The sequence below is a fragment of the Cupressus sempervirens genome, chromosome 1 (assembly GCF_028749045.1).
Source record: "Cupressus sempervirens isolate cs-2001-9-10 chromosome 1, ASM2874904v1, whole genome shotgun sequence".
Lineage (NCBI taxonomy): Eukaryota > Viridiplantae > Streptophyta > Pinopsida > Cupressales > Cupressaceae > Cupressus > Cupressus sempervirens.
Genome location: NC_143118.1, coordinates 323,506,762 through 323,530,180, shown reverse-complemented (window position 1 = coordinate 323,530,180; position 23,419 = coordinate 323,506,762). Strand labels below are relative to the sequence as shown.

At 37.6% G+C, this 23,419-nt stretch overlaps 1 protein-coding gene across 1 annotated transcript in view; it reads left to right on the top strand.

Moving 5' to 3' along the window:
* LOC149577461 (UDP-glucuronic acid decarboxylase 4-like) overlaps positions 1-22,662 on the top strand; it is a 47,290-nt gene extending 24,628 nt beyond the window's left edge. The window contains exons 4-7 of the mRNA XM_089823917.1: positions 21,012-21,095; positions 21,240-21,314; positions 21,840-21,932; positions 22,029-22,662. Coding sequence (XP_089680043.1) covers positions 21,012-21,095; positions 21,240-21,314; positions 21,840-21,932; positions 22,029-22,226 — 450 coding nt within the window. The 3' untranslated portion in view covers positions 22,227-22,662. The remainder of the gene's footprint in view (positions 1-21,011; positions 21,096-21,239; positions 21,315-21,839; positions 21,933-22,028) is intronic.
* Positions 22,663-23,419: the final 757 nt, after the last annotated feature.

Here is a 23,419-nt window from a genome sequence, read left to right as displayed (position 1 = left end):
TGATGACAGGACACAACATAAACAAAATTAGTGACATAAAATCAAACCCTTCCAATTTTCCCTTTTATTTTTCCATCATTAGTGAAAAAATAATTTCCATTATCCCCTTTTCGATAAAATACATGTAATATTCATTATCCATTTATCCATATCCTAATAATATCTATTATCAATTTCCCATAACTCATAAATGTCGAGACAAGATTCCTTTGTAACCCCCCTCATTATGTCATCTCTATTTTTAGGACATACACATCTATTCATCCAAAATGAATAAATAATTGAAGATAATTATCCACCCATTTTTAGCCCTCACTACTATTCTAAGCTAGTCAAGATTTGCCACTTTCTCATTCAATCTCAATCATTCATTGAGATTGAACTTCCAATTTTCATGTTCCCTTTTTCACCTCTATAAAGCAATTGAGTTATTATTCATTTTAGGGCTTTTCAAATGATCATTTGCAAGTGCATACTGCTGATTCGGTCAAACTACATTCTATCAAATAGTAGATCTATGATATTGTTGGTAAATGGCTTGTCACTTTGAATTTCAGATATTACAGTGACCCAGTAAGCGCATAAAAACATCAAAACATTCACAACAAACAAAGGTGATGTCCAATTACACCAAACCCATCTCTGAATTTCAGAGGTACAACTCTTTCTATAAGTTATGCAATGAATGAATGCTGATATGGTTTTAACCAGAAAGAAGGAAAGAAACTAACATCTACACATAGCTATGTAAATAGATATAAACATTGACTATTGAATGCACAAATGAAACAAAGTTCATCTATATAGAACTTAACGTAATGCAGAATAGGGAAGGTCATTCTTGAAGCACCCACACATTGTTATTTAAAGATAACAAGATTCATAACTTTGTTAATCATCTTAAAGGGGAAATAATTCACACAAAACAATGAAATAGAGGCCCAAAGAATGACAATACACCGATATTTGTATTCATGTGAAAACCCAAAAAGATCAAAGTCTTTACATTATAGACAAAGCTAAAATTATGCCATTTCTTTTTGTTTCTTCCCCCTCTGTATCTATAAGGAACATGCTTTTATAGTACCAATAACTATCTACTACACCGACAATTACAAAAAGAACGGAATTGGTTCCATTTCTGTTATCAAGGAAGTTGACTCTTTAGATTCCATTTCGGTCTACTTCTGCATTTTCTTCTTACGCTTCCTCTTCATCATCCATGTTTGTTTGTATCAGGTTAAGGAGGTTCACCATAAAGTCCAGAGCCCTTTCTTCTTCCACTTTGGCCAATATAAAACTAAATTTGGCACGGTCTCTCTCTCTCTCTTTCCAGTTTGAAAATATTGCTCTCATAACGGGTGTGTTTGGTTCTTAAATCCCAAGTGGTAGTGATCACTGTAGATAATGTCAAATTGTTCCATCTTTGCTTCTATGAGACCAGGTTGGAGCAGAGGTTTGGGATCTTCATTTTTGTATCCCTTTGTGAGAGGAATTCCCATCTCGACAGAATTGAATTGCAGCTAACGCAACTTGCAAGATGATTGTTAGAGAATAACAAAGGAATGAATTTGTACTCTATTTATAATCACTTCATTTAGCTATTAAATTTGGTGGCGCTTGAGAAATTGAAAATCATGTACTTTGCCACCTTGTGACAAGATACACCTTACGCCAAGTTCAATAACATGTCCCATGTAATGTTCCTATTATAAAATAAATCATTAATCAAATTATTGTTATTGAGCCGACTGATTTAATATATTTCGGACCCATTTTTGTTTTGTTTCCATAGTTTGTGTTGCCATCGGCTATCTTTGTACACCCTCGAAAAGTTTTCTCCGACGAGTATTTAAGCATGGCTTGTAGGTAGTCATTAGGCATGTGATTTAGATTATTTCTTGTATTGCGAATTCCAGTTGGGATTCTCTATTGTTTGCCATTTCAAAAGTGAAAGATCTTCCCTACTTGGCGCTTCCAGTTTCGGTGGGACTCAATCCTCACCTTATTTTGTCGCTTGTAATACTTTGCGTGGCTCTAGCAAATCAGAGCACCATCTTTTGGCAAATGTTAATTGAAGAATTACTTGTATACGATCTCCATTATTGTCTGGATTTTATTTGACGAATTGGGAACTATTATGCTTGAAAGACTGGAAACACCTTCTGTGCAATAGCAACATGCAACCTTTCCCATACCGTACTGCTACAAATCTCCTTCGTACGGCCATTGGGCTTCTCCTCTGTATGACCATTGTCTGTCCACCGTACGAACCCCACCTGTCTACCGTACAACTCCTTCACACCGTATGACCTTCACATCATTGGTGTACGGCCCCATTTGTCATCTCCATCCCCTCATGTTGTACGACCACCTAGACATTGCACGACCTTTCCCTTGTGTCACTGTACGACACATCTTCTATCACACTGTACAACCTGTACCATATGGCCTCCACATTGTCCGTACCGTTGCATTTGGCATCCGTAGACCAACTCCACCTAACCATACTGCCATTCAGAATCGTGTACAAGTTTCCATCTGATCACCATATTGGGAGAAAGATTGTTGAGACTAGTTGCGTGGGTTGGATCATTACAGTGGTATCAAAGCTTCGATCCTGCCAGCATGTGGACAGTTTATGAGAGTTTATAGCTAAAAGAGAAGAACTCATTCTGTTGATACAATGGCTGTGGAACCAGAACCCACATCTGCTGAACTCGTGTCACTATTGAGAGAGCTTGTGAGGAATAGGCACAGATCAATGATACTCAACGACTCATGGAAGAGACTCTCAAGAAGTTGGCAAACAATAAAATATTTAGAGAACAAAATAGTCATAGCGCGGACTCGGTGTTGGGTAAAGCAAACCCTCATGCAGCACGCTCTCGACCTTCCATGCCGTCTTTTCCCACATGAATGGAGGCACCACCCGGAGGGAAGTAGTTGACCTTTGAAGAAATGCAAGAACAACTGAGAGAAGAGTGGAAGAATGCGAATTTGGAGGAAGATATATCCTACAAAGATTATGCAGATCTGAGAATGAGGTATTTGGGAGGCGGAAACAGAGGATATTTTAATGATGATCTTAGGAGGAAGTTGAGTAAAGTAAATTTGTCATAATTTGCAAGATCTGGATCCATATCTGTGTAAGCGTGGGTAATGAAGGTAGATACTTCTAGCTTAATCCGATGCCAGAAAAAGAAGCAGTTAAAAAATGTAGCCTTACACTTGGAGGGAGTTGCGCATGAATGGTGGCATCATGGCACTATCACATTAGGGCATTATCAAATAAATACCTATGCGGAATTCACTAAGAGATTGATAGATCAATTTGATGGTAAAGATCTGGAACTCAATTTTAAAGATTTGGCACAATTGAGGCAAATTGGATCGGTTGACTAGTATATTGCGGAATTTTAGAAACTTTCTGTTTTTGTCATGGACATTTCTGAAAGGAGACAAATAGTGCTTTTCATGGATGGACTGATAGAACTATTGAGGGGTTGGGTAAAAGGGTTCAATCCTGCCACTCTATCGAAGGCCATTAAGAAGGCAAGGAGTATGGCATCATCAACGATGTCATCCTCACGAAGTTATTCACATTCCAAACCATCGGTGTTTTTGAGGGACAAAGATAACAAACCTCCACCAAGAAAGCCATCGTTGGACAAACCTACTCGACAGGAGCTCCGAAGGAAGAAACTATGTTTCAATTGCAAAGGACCATGGGAACTTGGGCATAGATGCCTCGGGAAAGGAAAAATCCACTACATTGAGGTCATGTCTGATGATGAGGACGAATAGAAAGATATACCGTCTGAAGACAACCAACCCCATGAGGACACCAAAATGGTTGGTTTGAATCATACGGAAAGAATTGTAGCATTGGTATAGCGCAGAGGAACTATTGCCCTAGTCTGTAGCCCAAGGTGCATGGTTTTTCGTGTAAGGGGAACCCTTCAAGGACAAAGGGTTATGGTGATGCTCAATAGCAAAGCCACTCTAAACTTCATAAACTCATCTCTGGTGAAGCGATCTACCTACGGAGACACATGCAGGATTCTAGGTCAAGGTTGCCAAAGGGACTCTTCTGCGTTGCACAGAACTTCCTCAACTAAGCATCACAATCGCAAATTATACGTTGATCGAGGATTTCTTCATAGTGGACCTTGATGACATGGAGGTTATTCTGGGCATATAGTTGATGGAGACACTTGATGAATACACTTAGAGCTTAAAACGGATGGACTTCACTTTTGTTATCAATGGAAAGAAGGTTGTTCTTCGCAGAATGGCAAATGAGGGTCTGAAGGAAGTTTTTGCACATCGGATGGAGGCAATTTTCCGGCATGATGACGTTGCTTGGGCTGCACATTATTGTGTCTCGGCAGAACCTATAAAAGGGCAACGAACACCTCCCCAGGATGATGATCTTGAGAATATTTTGAGTGATTATGACAGAGTTTTTATATACATTCCTCTTGGCATGCTGCCTCATCGAGGGTTTGAACACACTATCGAGTTGGAAGCAAGAGCCAAGTCGATTATAACCACACCCTACCGCCATCCCAAGAAATTTAAAGATGAGATAGAAAGAACGATTCAGGAACTACTGGAGAAAGGATGGATCCGTCCTAGTTCTAGCCTTTTTACGTCATTAGTGGTATTGGTCAAAAAGGATGGGACGATGCGCATGTGTGTGGACTATCGTGCATTGAACAAAATAAAAATAAAAATAGATATCCCACTCCAAGAATAGATGAGTTGTTGGACGAATGACATGGCGCAGTCTATTTTTCAAAAATAGATCTCCGTTCCGGATACCACCAGATCCGCATGAGGGAAGAAGATATGGAAAAGATGACCTTTCGTTGCCACTATTGGCATTATGAGTTCCTGGTCATGCCGTTTGGATTAACGAATGCACCTGCTACATCCCAATCATGCATGAATCACATTTATAACTAATAATTGCATAAGTACTTATTGATTTTTTTGATGATATTTATAGCAGGACATGGGAAGAACACCTAAAGCATCTAGATGAAGTCCTAAGGATCATGAAGGATAAGTCCTTGTTTGCCAAATGATCCAAGTGTGAATTTAGTATGACAGAAATATTGTACTTGAGACATGTTTGTAAATATGGAGTTCAAGTTCATCAGGAGAAGATTCAAGCTATCCTTGATTGGCCTCCCCAAAAATCACTCGAAATTGCAAGGATTTTTCGGACTGTGCAGTTATTACCGGAGGTTTTTAAAGGATTGTCTTAGCTTAGCACACCTTTAACAGATTTGACAAGGGTTTTTCCCAGTGGAATGGAAAGGTGCTACTCACTTTTGATAAGTTGAAAGAGGCAATGAGCACTTGTCCCATACTTGCGTTACCTGATTTCAGTCGACCATTCATTTTGGAGTGCGACGCATCCGAAGAAGGCATTGGCGTGGTACTGATGCAAGTTAGATATCCCATAGCCTATGAAAGCAGAAAGCTTACGCCAACAGAACGCTTATATTCCATTTATAACAAAGAGATGTTGGCCATCGTACATGCACTAACCAAGTTTCGGCAGTATCTGGTGGGTGCCAAGTTTGTCGTTCGTATGGATCACAATAGTTTGAGATATTTTTTGGAGCAACGAGACTTGAATGAGAGGCAATAAAAATGGGTAAGCAAGGTTCAGGCTTTTGATTTTGACATTGAATATGTGAAAGGAAAGAATAATGTGGTTGTAGATGCTTTGTCCAGGAAACTCGCCATCTGCTTACTAACCCAAATTTCCGCTGACTGGAAAGCACATTTATTGGTAGAATACTCCAAAAACACATTTGCTTGTGAGCTAATGAATAGTAACACCCAGGATGATCAGTACAAAGTGGTGGATGACATCATCGATTCTTAGTGTCAGAATCCAAATTGAAGCATAAAATCTTGAAGGAGGTACACGACTCACCCTTGGTAGGACACCCGGGCTTCCTCAAAACTTACAGATGTCTGAGGGAGAGGTTTTCATGGAAAGGTCTTAAAGGAGACGTATTGCAGTATGTAAGAGTGTGCGGTCTGCCAGCAGAACAAATCTGAACATAGTCTACTCGCAATGTTGCTGCAACCTCTGCCAATCCCAGAACAGAAGTGGGGAAGCATCTAAATGGATTTCATTACTGGACTTCCCAAGGTGAACGGAAAAGATTGTATTTTCATGGTGGTTGACAGACTGATGAAGTACGCACATTTTTTTGCCATTCCCTCAGACTTTCAGGCTGCACAGGTAGCTGATCTTTTTTTTGGAGAAGTTTTTCGTCTACCTTGAAACATTGTCAGTGGTTGGGATGGACGCTTTATCAATATCTTCTGGGCAGAATTGTTTCCACTGGCAGGGATAGAATTGTCACAAAGTACTAGTTATCACCCTCAGAGAGATGGACAAATGGAGATTGTGAATAAGTGGCTCGAAGGTTATCTTCGGAACTATGGTTTGGCACAACAACGGTCGTGGGTCAAATGGATACACCTAGGGGAATATTGTTACAATACCATGTATCACATGTCCATCGGGATGACACCATTTAAAGCTCTATACGAGTATGAACCCCTTTCCTTCATTGACATAGTTTTGGATGACAATCGCACACTGAGGGCGAGGGACTGGCTTCAAGAGGAACAAGACATCCTAAGATGCCTGAAGGAAGACTTACAATGGGCACAAAATCAACATAAGATGTACGCCAATAGACACCGAATAGAGAGGAGTTTGAAAGTAGTAGACTTGGCCTATCTCAGGCTCCAGCCATATCGACAATCCTCATTGAAGGAAAAGGGAAAAGAAAAACTGAAGCCAGGATTTTATGGCCCCAATCGTGTAGTTTGTTGCATCAGTGAAGTCGCCTACGAGCTGAAACTTCCAAAGGGGAGCCGTATTCATAACGTCTTTCATGTTTCATGCTTGAAGGAAGCCATGGAACAGAACATCACGGTAGCCACAGACGTTCCGTTGCCCAATGAAGAAGGAAACCTCATATTGGAACCAGTCGATATCATCGAAGTACGTAAGAAGACCCTGTGGAATTGCATGGTAAAGGAATATTTGGTACATTGGAAACACTTGCCGTTGGATGACGCGACGTGGGAGGGCGAGCACATTCTTTAGCATCTGACATTGCAATTGCTTGAGGACAAGCAAAATTTGGGACTGGAGGACTATAATGTTTCCATTACAAAATAAATCATTAATCAAACTATTGTTATTGGGCCAATTGATTTGATATATTCGGACTCATTTTTGTTTTGTTTTCGTAGTTTGTGTTGCCGTTGGCTATCTTTGTACAACCTCGGAAAGTTTTACTCGATGGATATTCAAGCATAGCTTGTAGATAGTCATTAGGCACGTGATTTAGATTGTTTCTTGTACTGCGAATTCCAATTGGGATTCTCTGTTCGCCATTTCAAAAGTGAAAGATTCTCCCTACTTGGCTCGTCTGATTTCGGTGGGACTCAACCCTCACCCTATTCTGTCGCCTGTAATATTTTGCTCAGATTTGACAAATCAGAGCACCATCTTTTGGCAAATATTAATTGAAGAAATATTTGTGTACGATCTCCATTGTTGTTTGGATTTTATCTAAGGAATTGGAAACTATAAGTTTATGCTTGAAAGACTGGAAACACCTTCCATGCAATAGCAACACGCAACCTTTCCCATACTGTATTGCTATGAATCTCCTCCGTACAGCCATTGGGCTTCTCCCCTGTACGACCATTGTCTATCCACCATACAGACCCAACCTATCCACCGTACAACTCCTTCACACCGTACAGTCTTTACATCATTGGTGTATGCCTCCATTTGTCATCTCCATCCCCTCATACCGTACAACCACCCAGACATTGTACGACCTTTCCCTTGTGTCACCATATGACACATCTTCTATCACACCATATGGCCTGTACCGTACAACCTCCACATTGTCTACACCGTTGCATTTGGCATCCGTACACCAACTCCACCTAATCGTACTGCCCTCCAAAATCGTGTACGATTTTCCATTTGATCACCATATTGGGAGAAAGATTGTTGAGAGTAGTTGCGTGCTTCGGATCATTACATCCCATTACAAGATTACGTTAGGATTGCTTCATTAAATACAAGGTAACTTCATGATGACTGTACTTTGAAAAACCCATTGTCGGAAGCTGGTGGGTTCACTTAGTTTCGAAGCTTTAGTTGAAAGTTCTAACTTCTAGAAAAGGGTGACTGAGCAATTATATTGCAGGGTCTTTTGAATATGGAAACATTGCAGATGCTATCGTCGCTTGTGGGTTTCGTAAAACTTTTGACAATGCAATAGGGTGGGTTGTAGTCTTAGCAAATGTAGTGACTGAGCGACATGGAGAATGTTTCTTTCGAATTATTCAGTGGATCAGGTGAAACACGAATCAGTTGACTCAAACTGTTTTGAAAGAGGGAAAAAAATCTTCAATTATCTCGAAGCTGATCGAACCATAGCTAACGAACATCAAGACTCTATCGATTGCACCATTCTCTTTGAAAATACCAACAATATGAGGGTAAAAGCCGAACAAGTTGTAGAGTGGGGAGTTTTGAAATGGGTATATGCAATTCGTTGCTAATAGGTATCACAATGGAGGTTTACATATTGATTTTGTTTTTGTTTTGCTTCTATTTTACTCCCTTTGAGTTTCTAAGTTCTTTTCTAAGTCAACTCAGTTTTTGTAACTTGGATTGAGGGTATAGACTTTGCAATGATCAATAATTTATGATCAATTATTGTAGTCAAGATCTTGATCAAGTACTTGTGATAGGGATTCATGAAGGAGGTCTTAACAAGTTGATTGCTGATTTGATCAAGTAAACATCCTTCATACATGTCAATGAAAAATTGTGTGATATTTGACACATAAGTTTGGCCACATGCATTGTGGAGCTCATCCTCTTTTGAAGGAAATGGTGCTTGGATTACCTAATTGAAAGATATAAAAAATAATTATGTTCAAGGGATGTGCTCTTGAAAAATCAGTTAGGTCTTCTTTTCCAAGCAATAGACATTAAAACGAATTCTAGCTTTCATGCATTCAAATGCTTGTAGACCTATGTCTTCAATTTTATTGATTGGAAGTATTTATTGTGTTTCTTTCATTAATGATTTTTTTGAGAAAACTTTGAATGTATTTCATGAAGATCAAAGATGAGTTTATTGGGATATTTCACGAAGACCAAAGCTGATGTTATTAATGATTAAGTTGTTGAGATCTAATAATGGAGTTGAGTATAAATCCTAGGACTTTGAAGCTTATTAAAAGATGTAGAACACTTTACATATGGGACCACAGAAAGGTAGAACAAGTACATCATAGAGATCAGGTCTATGATTCATGTCTTAGATTTGTCTATGTTTTATTGGGTTGAAGTACGTGACTATGCACTACACATATTAAATAGGCGTCTCCACAAAGCATCGAAGGACAATATTCTAGGAGGCTTCACTTGAGAGGACCACAATGTTTCTCATTTTTGAGTGTTTAGAAGTCTTATTTACATTATGTATTGAAATGGAAAAGAGCCAAGTTTGAAGCCTCCAGCTTGAAGGACATGTTTGTGGGATACAATATCTTCCAAGGTTTACTTTCATTATAAAGAATGAAAGGAGAGACTAAAGATGATAATTTTGACAAGGATGCTTAGTCCTTTGAGCATTATGAGCTTCCCATGGAGATTTTGAACAACGAACAACATGCTATTTTAAGTTTATCAACAAATGTAACGTGCCCTTTATGAAATAGGATTTAGTGATACAGTTATAATATAAAAGATCAAAAATAAAATTTAAGTTTAAAATAAAAAACAATAAAATTTAAATATAACATAAATGAAAATTTGTGACTTCCTCAAATGCGAGATTTAAAAGGGAGAAGAGAACTTCAGTTGAAAAGGGATAGGGGGGAAGAGAGAATGGAGCATATGAATTAAGGAAGGATTGATGGAGGCAAAAAGGAATGAGGAAGAAAATAAGGAAGTGACTCTTTCAAAGGCAGAAAGCATGAAAAATCGACCCTCTTAAATGGTTGTTATGGGCAGCAATGGTCAAGGTTTGTGACTTTCAAAGGGTGGTAATTATGAAGGCTATGACTCTCTCAAAGGGCATAAATGCTGAAGGGTGGTAATTGTGAAAGGTCATGACCATTATAGAGGCAAACATGGTAAAGAGGCATGACTCTCCCTCACATTAGAAGATATAAATGGGAGAAGGTCTCATTTTGAGGACATCCAAGGGATCTCATTTTGGGGAATAATATATTATTTCCGAAGGTAACAATGTAAAGTTGTCTTGCCCCCTTTTTGCTTTGTCCTAATTTTTGCCCTAGAATCACAAATTCCATTAAAATAAGAATTGTGAGATGGTTAGAGATATAACGTTACCAATTAAATGTCTTCTTACAAGATAATTCTTGATTTAGGCCTTGTCACACCAAAAAGGAAAACAAGAGCACAAATATGCATGCAAAGATTAACTATGTGGTTAACATGTTATAATCCATCTTATACATTTATAATTTGACATAGAGAGTTCCGATCCATAACAAAACGTATGTTTAGTACTTTTTTTTTCTTAAATATAGATGGAAATATTACAAGAAGGCGCCCTAGCCCAAGCATGGATACCTAGTGGACCTCACAGTTTTCCCTTATTGTAACTCGCTCTACCAAATGTGGATTATCCCTTGCAAGATATTGCCTTTCTATGATATCAAGTGCCTTTGTATAATGTAGCCCATGCCCATTTTGCTGTAGGCCTTAATTGGTGCCTTTGTATGATGTAGCACAATCCATTCCACTGTGGGTCTTACCTTATCTTGTGAGGTAATAATTTTAATGCAATTAAAATGTAGACACACACAGTACTAAATCTATTTATATACTTAATTGAGGTAGGCTGATGAATATGCCTTACAACATACAAATGTATATTGCAATTGAAATACATAGAGCCTAATAAAGATAACAGTTCTTAACTTGCATTACTATGATTACAGTTATGTTAAATGCATTACTGTCAATCATAGAAATAGCACGAAGTCAATATGATCAATGAAACATGTCTTTCCAAACACATGTATATTACAAGTTCCATTATATTTATATCAAATAATATGAAGTAATTATATACAACTTATTCTCTAGTGCGCAGTCATATTCAGCATGAGTGATTATATAAATATGTATGGCATACTTAGCATATGAATGATTATAAAGACGGATGTATAAAATGATCAGTGATTTATTATTAAGTGGTACACATCTGATTTTAGTATTTAGTAGGCAAGGATAAGTCAGTGTTCTGTATATATATATATATATATAAGACACACGTACACATGGAGTTGCTCATACTAGATATCCCTGAGCACTTATACAAATTTCTAGTTGTACAAATATGCTGTTGGAGGTTTTTGTTCTGTTGAAGTTTGTCAAACCTCAATATCTTCTTTGAGTGTAGGAAGTCCCACCCTTTTGGTTATGAAAAGATACATATGTTTGGTAAGAACTGTTGCCCTTTCACTCCTTATTTAACCTTTGCCTATTTGTCAATTATCAAGTCTGTCTTTACTACTTTTCAAATCTACACATATGTTAATTAACATCTGCATATCCTTTTTTTTTTTCTTTCCATCTCAATTCTTATTTCAGATCCCTCGTTATACTTCTCTAGATCTCGTCTACTTCTTTCTTCCCCCATTCCATTTGATCCTTCTTCTCCTTTATATCTTCTCATGGGAGGGAGAGGTCACACCGCTTCATCATGTGTGCCTTTTGGCAAGGGTCATGACCCTTCATAATCGTCACTCTTTCAAAGAGTCACAATCCCTTATAATTACAACATGTTCAAAGAGTCACCACCCTTAATAGTCGTAACCCCTTTGAAGAGTCACAACCCTTCACAGTCATGGCCCTTCCAAAGAGTCAAACCCTTCACTTTTTTAAAAGTGACGTCCTTATTCTCTTTCTCTTCCTTCCTCTTAATATCTGCTTAGTTCTTATGCTCCACTCTTTCTTCCCCCTTCCTCTTTTTTCCAAATGAAGTTTCCATCTCCTCCTTTTATACCTCTCATTTGAAGGAGACACAACCTTTCCATTCATGCCTTTTGCCCTTTTGTTTAACTTAATTAATATTATATTATGTCAATATTATTCTTTTATATTTTTACTTTAATTAATGTTGTTTATTATTTAATCCTATTTCAAGAAGAGGACAAGACAGTCTGCCCTTCCCAAGATTGTTTGCCCTCAAGCAATCATAAATTAGGATGGTCTTTTAGAGAAATACATTAGTTATGAACCAAACATGGAGCATACACATGAAAACATGAAACACATATGGATATATGCAAACACGAAGCATATACACAATAGACGCGTGAATAAATCTAGGTTCAAGGAATATTAATGAAAACACAAAGCATAAATATGAATATATGTGGACATAGTTCACTTGCCCCACAAGAGGTAGGAACGTCCACTCAGAGGACCAGATTCATCTCATGGGTCAATTAATTCATCATAATGTATCTTAGGTTTGCAGAAACATGCTTTGATACCACTTGTAATGCCCCCTTTATGCAGCTGCCCTAATTGTAGCCCTAGAATCACAAATTCCATTAAAATAATAATTGTAAGATGGTTAGAGATACTGCACGATCAATTAAAATGTCTTCTTGCAAGATTACTCTTGTTTCAGATCTTACAACACCAAAAAGGAAACAAGAGCACACATACTTTCATAGACTAAATATATTGCTAGCATGATATAATCTATCTTATGCATTTATGATTTAATAAAGAGAGTTCCAATCCATAACATGTAATGTGTAGTATTTTCCTTTCCTAAGGGCAGATGGAAAAATTACAAAAGGATGCCCTAGCCCAACCTTAGGCCCAAGGGTAGAACCCTCCCCCCCTTCGCCCCACGCCTTGTAAGGTTGGTGTACCTAGCGAATCTCACCATTCCCACTTATTGTAACTCCCTCTACTAAATGTGGATTATATCTTGGAAGATAGTGCCTTTGTAGGATGTAACCTATGCCCATTCCACCACATGCGTTATCTAGTTGCCTTTGTATGATTCATAGTTGAAAAACTCAGATTTGCCAATAACTCGGCGGAACCCAAAATTTTGAAAAACTCGGATTCGGTAATAACTCGACAAAAAACTCAGCATTTTTATCGAACATTTGAATATATTTAAAAAAAATAAATTTTTTTAGTCAGGATAATATTCATTGATATTTAGTCCATGTAAAAAACTCCATATTCAAATTTTGTATATATATAGAGCTTGAAGGCATGTGCACATATGAACCTCTAAACCTAAAATCTAAATAAAGTTTGACAAGGAAATACTTGGAAAAAAGTTAACCAAAATAAGCTTGATAATTTTTTATAAATGTAATGTTTTGAATAGAAAATTAAAAAAGAAATAGGAAGGCTTGTCTTCCTCGGCCACCATTGCAAAATGTAATGGCACCCATTGCAAAACCTAACTCACTGAAATGCTGAGAATCAGTATTTTACTCCACTCATGTCAAATTTACTCCCTTGCAACCCATTGCTTTGTGATGTCCACTGATGTGGGGAAGCTAGAAGATGAATGACGATACCCAAAACTACATAGCAAAAACGCTTTCTTGTGCCTACCGCGGAAATGGTCTTTTGGTGAACAGGGATGCCACAGACAAAACGTGGAGATTTTAAATCCATATCCTCACGCGATTTCACGATTTTTTGAGGAAAACACCGCACTGCGAAAATCATTATATCGTTGCTGATTTTTTCGGTGATAAAATTGCCCAGCGATTTGGCTCGCGAGATCTGTTTTTAAACTATGGTATGATGTAGCCTGTGCCCATTCAAGTGCAGGCCTTACCTACTGCCTTTGTATAATATAACATAGTCCATTCCATCTTAGGCCTTACCTTATCTTGTAAGGTAATAATCTTAATGCAATTATAGTGTAGATACACAATTTTTTTATCTATGTCACTCAAGTCTTATGAAAGGTGGCAACCTTTTCAGCACTAAAGGCTAATTCATTCCAAGCATTGAATGATCACTTATCAGTCATCCCTATCAATCCATCTGAAAAATCCCTGATAGGAATTCTTGTTTTCTGATTTTTGGAATTTTTATGATAATTAGGAAATACAGAATGCGCCAAATGAAAGAGAAGCTGGTATAAACAACTACAAATGAATTATGCACTGCAAAATGAGACAAGACTGATTTTCATTTCAACCAATGAAACACTATCAAAACTGTACCTGACCTGTATGGACTGTAGCAGACTTATCAGCAAGAAAATTGATTGTAAATGAATTCCTCCATGTTGTCGGTAAATTCTATAATGTAGCCGACGGGTAGAATAGTATCCAAAAGGGCATGTGACGGTTGAGTCACCCCTTCAGGAAAGTATATGTACACTGTCCAGAAGGGACTTTGGATCATCATTGTATTGAGCATAATCATATTGTAAGCATTGAAGTGCATATTGCATATATGAATAAAGTATCTGTTCTGTGTAATATCTTATTGTACTACATGTGATAAGTATCCTTTTATCCTATATGGTAAACACTCCACACCTGATTTACTTCTGCAGGTTGTCTCCTTGAATTCTGATCCGCTCTGAAATGGACTTTCTAACCCTGATATTAGCATTGGAGCGAATCAATCATGAAAGAGGCAAAGGTGGTACAACCATCCTTATTGGGCCTAAGTGGGCTGACAAGATTCTTGCTAATGGAGTTTCTCTGTGTCAAAGGGCCTTATGGGTAAAATTCCAAAATAATGACAAGTTCTTTTGAATTTGTAATGTTTATGCTGCTAATGATTACAGAGATAGTTTCTCTGTGGCAAAGAGTTAGGGCCAAGATGAACTGGTTGTGTGAGGGTGATAGGGGGTCCAAGGACTTCTTTAATTTGATGAGGGTTAAGAATAAAAGGGAACTTATTGAGGAATTCATATTGACTCTGGTCCCACTAATGATCCTACAGCCATTCAAGTAGCCTTTTACAATTTCTATTGCAATTTATTCTCTTCAGAGCGTGGTCAAGAAAATCAAGAGGCTCTAAGCAAATTTTTTAAGTTAATTCCAAAGAACCTATCCTCTGCTGAGGTTTCTACTTTGGTTAAATGCATCACTCTTGATGAAATTGAAGGTGCCATTTGTTCGTTGGCCAATGACAAGTCCCCAGGACTTGATGGGCTGCTTGCTGAGTTTTACAAGAAGAATTTAGACTGGATTGGCATGGAGTATTGTCCCTTTATGCAGATGTGTTTGAGTAAGGCTCTCTTGGTGTAAATATTAACAGAGGTATTATCAAGTTGCTACCTAAATGTGGGGATAGGCCTCAACTCGAGAACTGGAGGCCTATTACCCTTTTGAATTTATCGTATAAGATCATTGCAAAAATTATGGTTAGGGGGAATCCCAATATGTTGAAGAATTTGATCTCAGTGACACAAATATGATTTATTAAAGGCCGATATATATTGGAGAATTTGATTACTAGTTGGGAGGCGATGCACTGGGCCAAGGCAGATGCTCAAGATGTTGCTATGATTCTTCTATATTTGGAATGAGTGGCCGTTCATCATTGGTAGAATATCCTCTTTAAGGACTCGTCCACTGTCATTGAGATCAATGGTGAACTTTCTGAACCTGTTCGTCTTAGAATACTATCCAGCAAGGCTGTCCAATTGCTCCAGGTTTGTCTGTCATAGCTGAAGATGTCTTGTTTTACATTCATAGGACATCTGAACTGGCCCTCGTGTTAGAGGTATTTCCCTTCCTAATAAGGAAGTTTGATTAATGCTCAGTTTGCCGATGATACAACCTTTTTTCTAGTTCTGAATGAGGATAATTTTGGGAACTCCTTGAACAGATTGCAGTTAATCTGCCTTGCATCTGGTGCTAGATTGCTCCACACAAATCTACTATTCTTGGATGGAATAACAAAGCCCCTAGTTGGGTGTTGTCTAGACTCTAATGGTTCGCAATAGGCTGGACCTAATACTATTGTCAGATATCTTGGGATCCCATTTGCTATTGAACCTTCTACTAAGGATATGTGGCTCTGGATATATGGTACGATTGAAAAGAAACATTTAAAGTGGCGAAATCATCTTTTGTCACCAGCAGGTAGAACTCAAATTGTTTAGAAGGTCTTAGCTTCTCACCATATTTACTTCTCCCCTGCTTGTCTATTCCCTAATTACCAGATGAACATGATTGTCAAGATAACAAGAGACTTCCTCTGGTATGATGGTCTAGGAAACAAGAAGCAACATTGTGTTAACTGGGATTGGTGTTGTAGGCCTAAAGAGATGGGAGGTTTGGGGTCGAGGGATATTAGATCTCATGGTATTTCCTTAGCCTCCAAAAGGATCTTTAAGTCACTTTGGGGCAATGAGCATTGGAATGTCCTAATTGGAAACAATATTGAAAGATCTGTCATTAAGAAGGGAAGGCAGTGGAAGAACACACCTTTGTGTGATATCATCATGGGTGATTTCAATATGAAGATATATGGTTATAGTGTTTTTCCTTCATTAGGCTTGGTCCCTAGTAAGAAAACTACTCTCAGCCAGAGGTGCTATAGTTGGCCCTCCTTCCTATGCTGTGGTGGATAGGTCAATTTGGTGGGGTATGCATTTGAATAAAAAGCCTCATGCTTTGGCCCAAAGTTGTTCTGCTAAAATTTGAAATTGCAAAGACATTGCTTTTTGTTAGGGATCTCTTGATTGATAACTGACTGGGATCTTGGGAAGAGATTAGCATTAAATTCGGGATTCTCCCTTCTCAAAAGAAGACATATAGTCATATACCTTAATTTCAAAGGCTATTGGAGGTTCTTCTTTGGGTAGGATGTTGATACTGGCACTTTTTGAAACAGGAGAAGTGGGCTGATGGATCTTTGCTCATGTAGGCTTCTGCTAAACAAATATATAATATGTTGAAGGATGGCTTTTTGATCCTCAATTGGGTTAACTAGTGTTGGGGTTTTGACTATTCCTTTTCTGATTGGCACTTTTTTTCCGGCAAGTTCCCTCTGAGCCTAAAAAGCTATGTTTTAAATGGTTGCTCCTTCTTAAGAAGTTGGCTGTGGGTTCTGGCCTTTCCTCTATGTGTCTTGAGTCTGTCAAATGTGGTCTCTGCTTGCTTAGTGGAAATGTTGAGCACCTATTCTTCGAATATGGTTTTGCCCATGCGGTCTGGTCTATTTTTCTTCGTTCTCCCATTTGTCTGAAACTCTTGGTCTGGCATCTCATGGAGTGAAATTCTTTCTGGTTAAGTGGATTATTTTGATTTAAAGCTTAACAAGTTGTGGTCTGTACTGTCCTGTGAAATTTTGTGATTCCTCTTGAAGGAAAGAAATGGAGAGGTTTTTCAAAACAGGAGGAGACTTACATGGGTTTAATCTTAAACTCGTACATTTTTCTATCACGTCTCAGGTGTCTTTGGTGATGGAGATATTGAAAAGTAAGTTCATGCTTCTTGTCCGTGAAGGCTTTCTTCTGATCTTCAAGGATGAGGTCAGGTCTGATCAGTATCTTAATACTTATAAAAGCATGTTGGACCCAAAAGAACTTGATAATCTGAACCAGCTTATGAAGGACTTCAAGATTGGTGAGGAGCAGGAGAATGTTAATGCTGAACCTTGTGGAGCCTTTTGCTCTGGCTTGGGAGGGTAACTTCAACCCTACCCAAACTGATGATTCCCTGATTAGTGTTGCTGATGGTGGTCACCTGGGGCATGGTGTGATCCGTGCTGACTGCTGATCCTGGGGGCCATTGAGTTGATTAGCCTGAATTTTCTTTTTTGATGATATCTCTGCGGTAACCATACACAGTATAAAATGTAAATGTTTTAACAGCTTGTAGCATGGCATGTAAATGATTTATGTAAAGTAAAAACGGTTTGCTGTCATGGCCCCCATTTTGTGATTGTATATAAAGGTGGGGCATGACTGTGGTTGTTTAGGACATCAAGGTGGTACTGTTCTTCCTGGTTGCTCTATTTTGAGTTTGATATCAGACTCTGAAGTTATATGGCTGTACCTGATCTGTTAACTATCTTACTATAAAAAAAAGATATATGATGAATTTTAAGTTCATATCTTTTCTATTTGATTGCAAGTTGTAGTGTGAGGATAGTTTGAACTGGATTAAGTAGTTAGTTCAATTGTGAATATTCGTTTGGACTGCGTCAGTATGTGGCATTTGGATGAATGCTGACAATGTGAAAATCCTTTGTTACCTTCGGAGAGTGCATCATCTTTGTGTACTTATTTCATCTGTTAAAGCAATGCATGTTTATAGGAATTCACTCATCTAAGCATCATCCATTGATATTATTGTCCTTGCGAATTGCTTAGACTTCTCCGAACCCTTCATCTCCTCCCATTTATTTGAAGTCAAGTTAATGTTTCAACTTTCAAGTTCTAGTTACATTAAGGAACATAATTTGATTAAATCTAGGAAGAATAGTGTAACTCACTGAGTGATTACTAACATATCACATCATTAAACTGAGTAATATACAACATATTTCACACTTATGCATTGTAAACCTTGGGTTGCTTCATTTGTTCACACATTTGTCACATTGTTTAGCTTTTGGAGTTTCCTTGTTCAAGAGAGGGTGTAATACTTAGTATTTTGTTTTGAGGTCAAATAAAATAAGGGCACTTGCATCGTGTAAGGAGGCTGGGAAAAGTGCTTACGCCATATAATTAGGCCAAGAAGGCACTTGCATCATGTAAGGAGGCAGGGAGAAGCACTTACATCATTTAAGAAGGCCAAGAGAGGACTGACAGACGATCAAGAAACCTCCTTACAACCTCAACCCAAATTCTGCCAGGTGGCATTTGTCTATTAGGAGGACGAGACATTGATGGGGAAAACAGATACAAGTAAGTCATTAAGAAAGCAAGAGGAGGGCATTGATATACATCCACTCTTGTGTTTTGTATGGAAAATGGCTTTGGGCTTACCTTGCTTGTCTGTCCTCCAACTTTTATATGCTAACATAATTTTATTGATGGTTTATGATTATGATGTGATCTAACCTAATCTTTTAATGAATATATAGATGCATATTTGTATATGTTTATATTATGATTGCATGATTCAAATCCAAGATCACAATATTTTAAAGAAATATCTACTTGGTAAGATGTAACCCTGGCCCTAAATTGTGCGATTGTGATATTAGGGCAAATTATAGGAAAAATTAGGAAAATCACAATAGAGTCCCCATAAATCTGTTGTTTCCTACATTGGGAGGGTGAAACTGAAAGCTTCATTCATGTCAAACAACATTCCTTCCCATAGGCAGTATTAAATCCATAGGAGCCTGTAGAAGGTCTTCCCAATCCAAGGAGGAGAGTGGGGGAAGGAGACACATCATGTACTTCTGTAAAATTTATGCAATGGTCATTAATGCATGTGGTGATTGGTGCCAATGTCAGATCAAGAGTCTTTGGCCTGATTAAAGAGGATGACCACTTAGCAACATGTGTAAAGTGATGTACAACATGTGCCAAATAAGTGTATGGATGTGGAATCTCAATGCAGGCCTTGTAGCTACCTTGTTCATCATGCAAGATGTTTTTCTATGAAGAGTCATCAGACCCCTCTTTGAAGCTTTTAAAATTCGTAGAAGGAACAAACAAAAGGTGGAACTGTATGAAATGTCACGTGACTACATTACTCAATCCACATGATTTCCCATTCTGAAGAATCCCTGAAAGCCTTTGACAAAGCAATTTTTAGTGTCACCAGGAAGAGGTGGAATCACAATGCATGGCATGTGACTTCATTCCTTCCATATTAGTGTGAATGAGTAGAAAAGTTGAAGGAGGTGTTGATCTAGCGGCTAGGCAATAATCAAAGAATAGTTGGTGAGATGTTTGTACTGCTATTGCCATGTTTTGTGCAGTGGACACTTTAACATAATCTACTAGCTAGTTTCAAGCATTGGGCAAGGCTTGTCAACCCTGTTGGGACATGTTATCCCTACTATATTGTATACCCCATGGGGTCAGCCTAGTAATTTTAATTTTTTTTTTTTTAAAACAAAAGAATACAAAGCAAAAGCACAGAATAAATAATGCATGATACCAAAAATTCAAATGTATATGTCTGCACAAGCTCTGTGCAAGTGACGATAAGAACTGTATAGCATTATCTTGTGTGCGTGAGACTAATTTTTGTGCTTTTTGCAAATTGCTTTAAGTTAAACAAAATTAACGTTGCCTCATAAGTGTTGATGCTTTTTCAGATGTTGTGGTGCGGTCTGTTTTGGGTTGAAGTGCTCCAAAAATTGAGCTCCCGACAAAATACAAATTCAAATTTGACAAGTAAATATATGCAAGATTGGCTCAATGGTGATTAACAAAGGCATGACAAAAGCGTATTCTAGTTAATTTAAGTCTTTTGAATGCAGTGGGACAGACTATTTCTTGTTGGGAGGCCTCCTGCAATGAGTGATATGAAAAACACCCCTTATTCAAGAGTCTTAACCTTTAGGTGAAAGAAGCTAAATTATATCTTATTTTGAATTAATCTGCACCTGGAATGCCTTGCTTTGAGTTGTTGATCAAACATCAACTTAAATAAGGAAAGAAATTACTGTACCCTCAATATTCATCTATTTTCTATGTCATCACTGCTTTATTTAAAAGATTGTTGCTTTCAATCTTGTATGTGTTTGTATTGGCTTTCCCCATTTTGAGGCATTTTCTTTATATTATAGTTCCTTAGCCATTCTATACTGTTTGTGTTTCGTCCTGTTTTGAAATAGTTTGAGGCAATAAGATGGCTGAGTTTCTGTAGAGAGTGAGATAGGAGAAAGAAAAAGAGTGTAGTTATAAACATACTTTATTTGTAACTTCTGATAAAACGTGATTAAATGTTGAATATGGGCTCTGTAGGTGCGTATTGCACGTATATTTAACACATATGGACCCAGAATGTGCATTGATGATGGTCGTGTTGTCAGCAATTTTGTTGCTCAGGTTTGTATCTCAGGAAAAATATTTTAAATAGGATCCTAAATTTAAGTTTTTGCAAGCATCGACAGCATTCTTATGATACAGATAGACTGGCAATCCTATTTGTTGATGAAATATGTATGATGCCATTTTTCCTTTGCTGCACAGGCACTGCGCAAGGAGCCTTTGAGTGTTTATGGTGATGGTAAACAAACACGGAGCTTTCAGTATGTTTCTGATTTGGTATGTTCCAGTGCAATTGTATTTTCTATATAAATCTGTAAGTTTTCTAGATGTTTTATTATTTATATCTTGTACAGCTTAAATCCTGGCGCTATAACATGTTTTTGATTAATGTTAGGGACCTAACCTATACACCCTTGTATTTCAAAAAGAATCTGGGTAATTGACACATTAAAACTGAGGTCATTTGTTTGGGATAAATGCCAGTTCACCATTGTACCTGAAGGTCATAATTTTTTCAGTTAAATTTTCTGTTTGCAGTAGGCGGGCATAGTTATATGACAATTAGATGGCCACAGTCTGATAAAGTATAAACCTGTCCATTTCCTTAATATATAAGCATGTGGAACATTAAAAAATGTTACTTACCTTGCAGTTTGATTTTGGAGTATATAGACAGATGTTTTAAATATGCTATTCATATTCCGTTCCATATCATATGTTGGTAAAAATGATATTATAACTAGTCTGGAGTTGTACGGCTTTCACACTTGACTTTCTTCATAACATGTTCTTTATGTGTAGGTTGAAGGTTTGATACGATTAATGGAGAGCAACCATGTTGGACCATTCAATCTTGGCAATCCTGGAGAATTCACTATGTTGGAGCTTGCTGAGGTTTGTGCAAGTAACTTACGTTTGGTGTCACATATGACTAACCATTTTCAGATTTAATTTTTTTCTTCGATCTGACTGATGTTTTACATTTGGCAGGTTGTAAAAGAAACAATAAATCCTAGTGCACAGATTGAGTTTAAAGAAAACACAGCTGATGATCCACATAAAAGAAAGCCAGACATTACAAAAGCAAAGGATCTCTTGAAGTGGGAACCAAAAGTTTCTCTGAGGGAAGGGCTACCCTTTATGGTTGAAGATTTCAGAAAACGAATTTTTGATGACCAAAAAAGATAGATTAGAAAATAGTACCTTTTAAATTTTAGACATCCATATTTTTATGCATTCAGTGATACAAGAGTATTGTAAAAGTTGCACATAGAGGGCCAATCATGAGGCATGATGGAATTTTTTTCTATTAGTTCCGAATACTGCTTCGATGTCTCTCTTAAAAGGATCTGATTTTCCACTGAAAATAGGTCCTCAAATGGCACGTGTAGGAACAGAAATGTCTGAGCACATGTAATATAGAGTCCAAGCAACGATTGATGTAGATTTCTACACTATATATATATTTATTATAGTTGAGAGTCGAGTTTGTACGAGACTTTTCTGGAAATAAGCTTCTTTCCAGAGATGACATTATATGCAAGATTTTGCTCAGTTCCCAATGGCATTTTATTCATTTAACAAGTTTATATTTATAATGAATCTCTGATACAATTAGGACAAAGTCATTGTCAGATTATCTTGCTAGATGCAAGAATTATTTTCTTGTGTACATTTGATGGCATTTATCACAATTATGTGTTGATTCATTGCAAACCCTGATGCAACCTGAAGAATAATCTGGGTTCCAGAAACATTTGAAACCGTTATAATTATGATTTTTTTCCCTGAAGAAAACTGAAGAGGGTAGTCTGCAAAGTTGTGCAAAGCTTATGAAAGCTTGTAGCCCAAAATGTCATTTGCCTGACAAATTGATCTACTGGACTGCATGCAAATAAATTGGATTGGCTGCTTTATACGAAGGTTGTTTTTTGTTCAACTTATTCCTAATTGAAATGGAATTTATTCACCTTGCTTTTATATGCTTTCTTCTTATGTTATCCATAAGGTTTTTTGCTTTTCTTTGGTGTACAAGAAAGGGATGGACGATGCAAAGCAGAGCTATGAAAGTGATTCTGTGATGAAATTACTCAAGTGCACGGAGGGTGGTGTCTTATGATGAAGTAAACCACCTCCCAACACACAGTATGCGAACAACCACCACTACACATAGAGAAGCATTAGGCTATTTCACTAATACAGTTTAGACTATCGAGATTTTGAAAATATTTTACAAAGCCTTGCTTATAAAGGCAAAGAGAGGTTAGATAACTGACAACAAATAATAGCTAAGTAAATCTAAGCATGAGTAAATAGAATCTACTGAAATGATGAACTTGCACTGTAAATTGGATCCTTCATTCTTCATACTGAAATTAGTA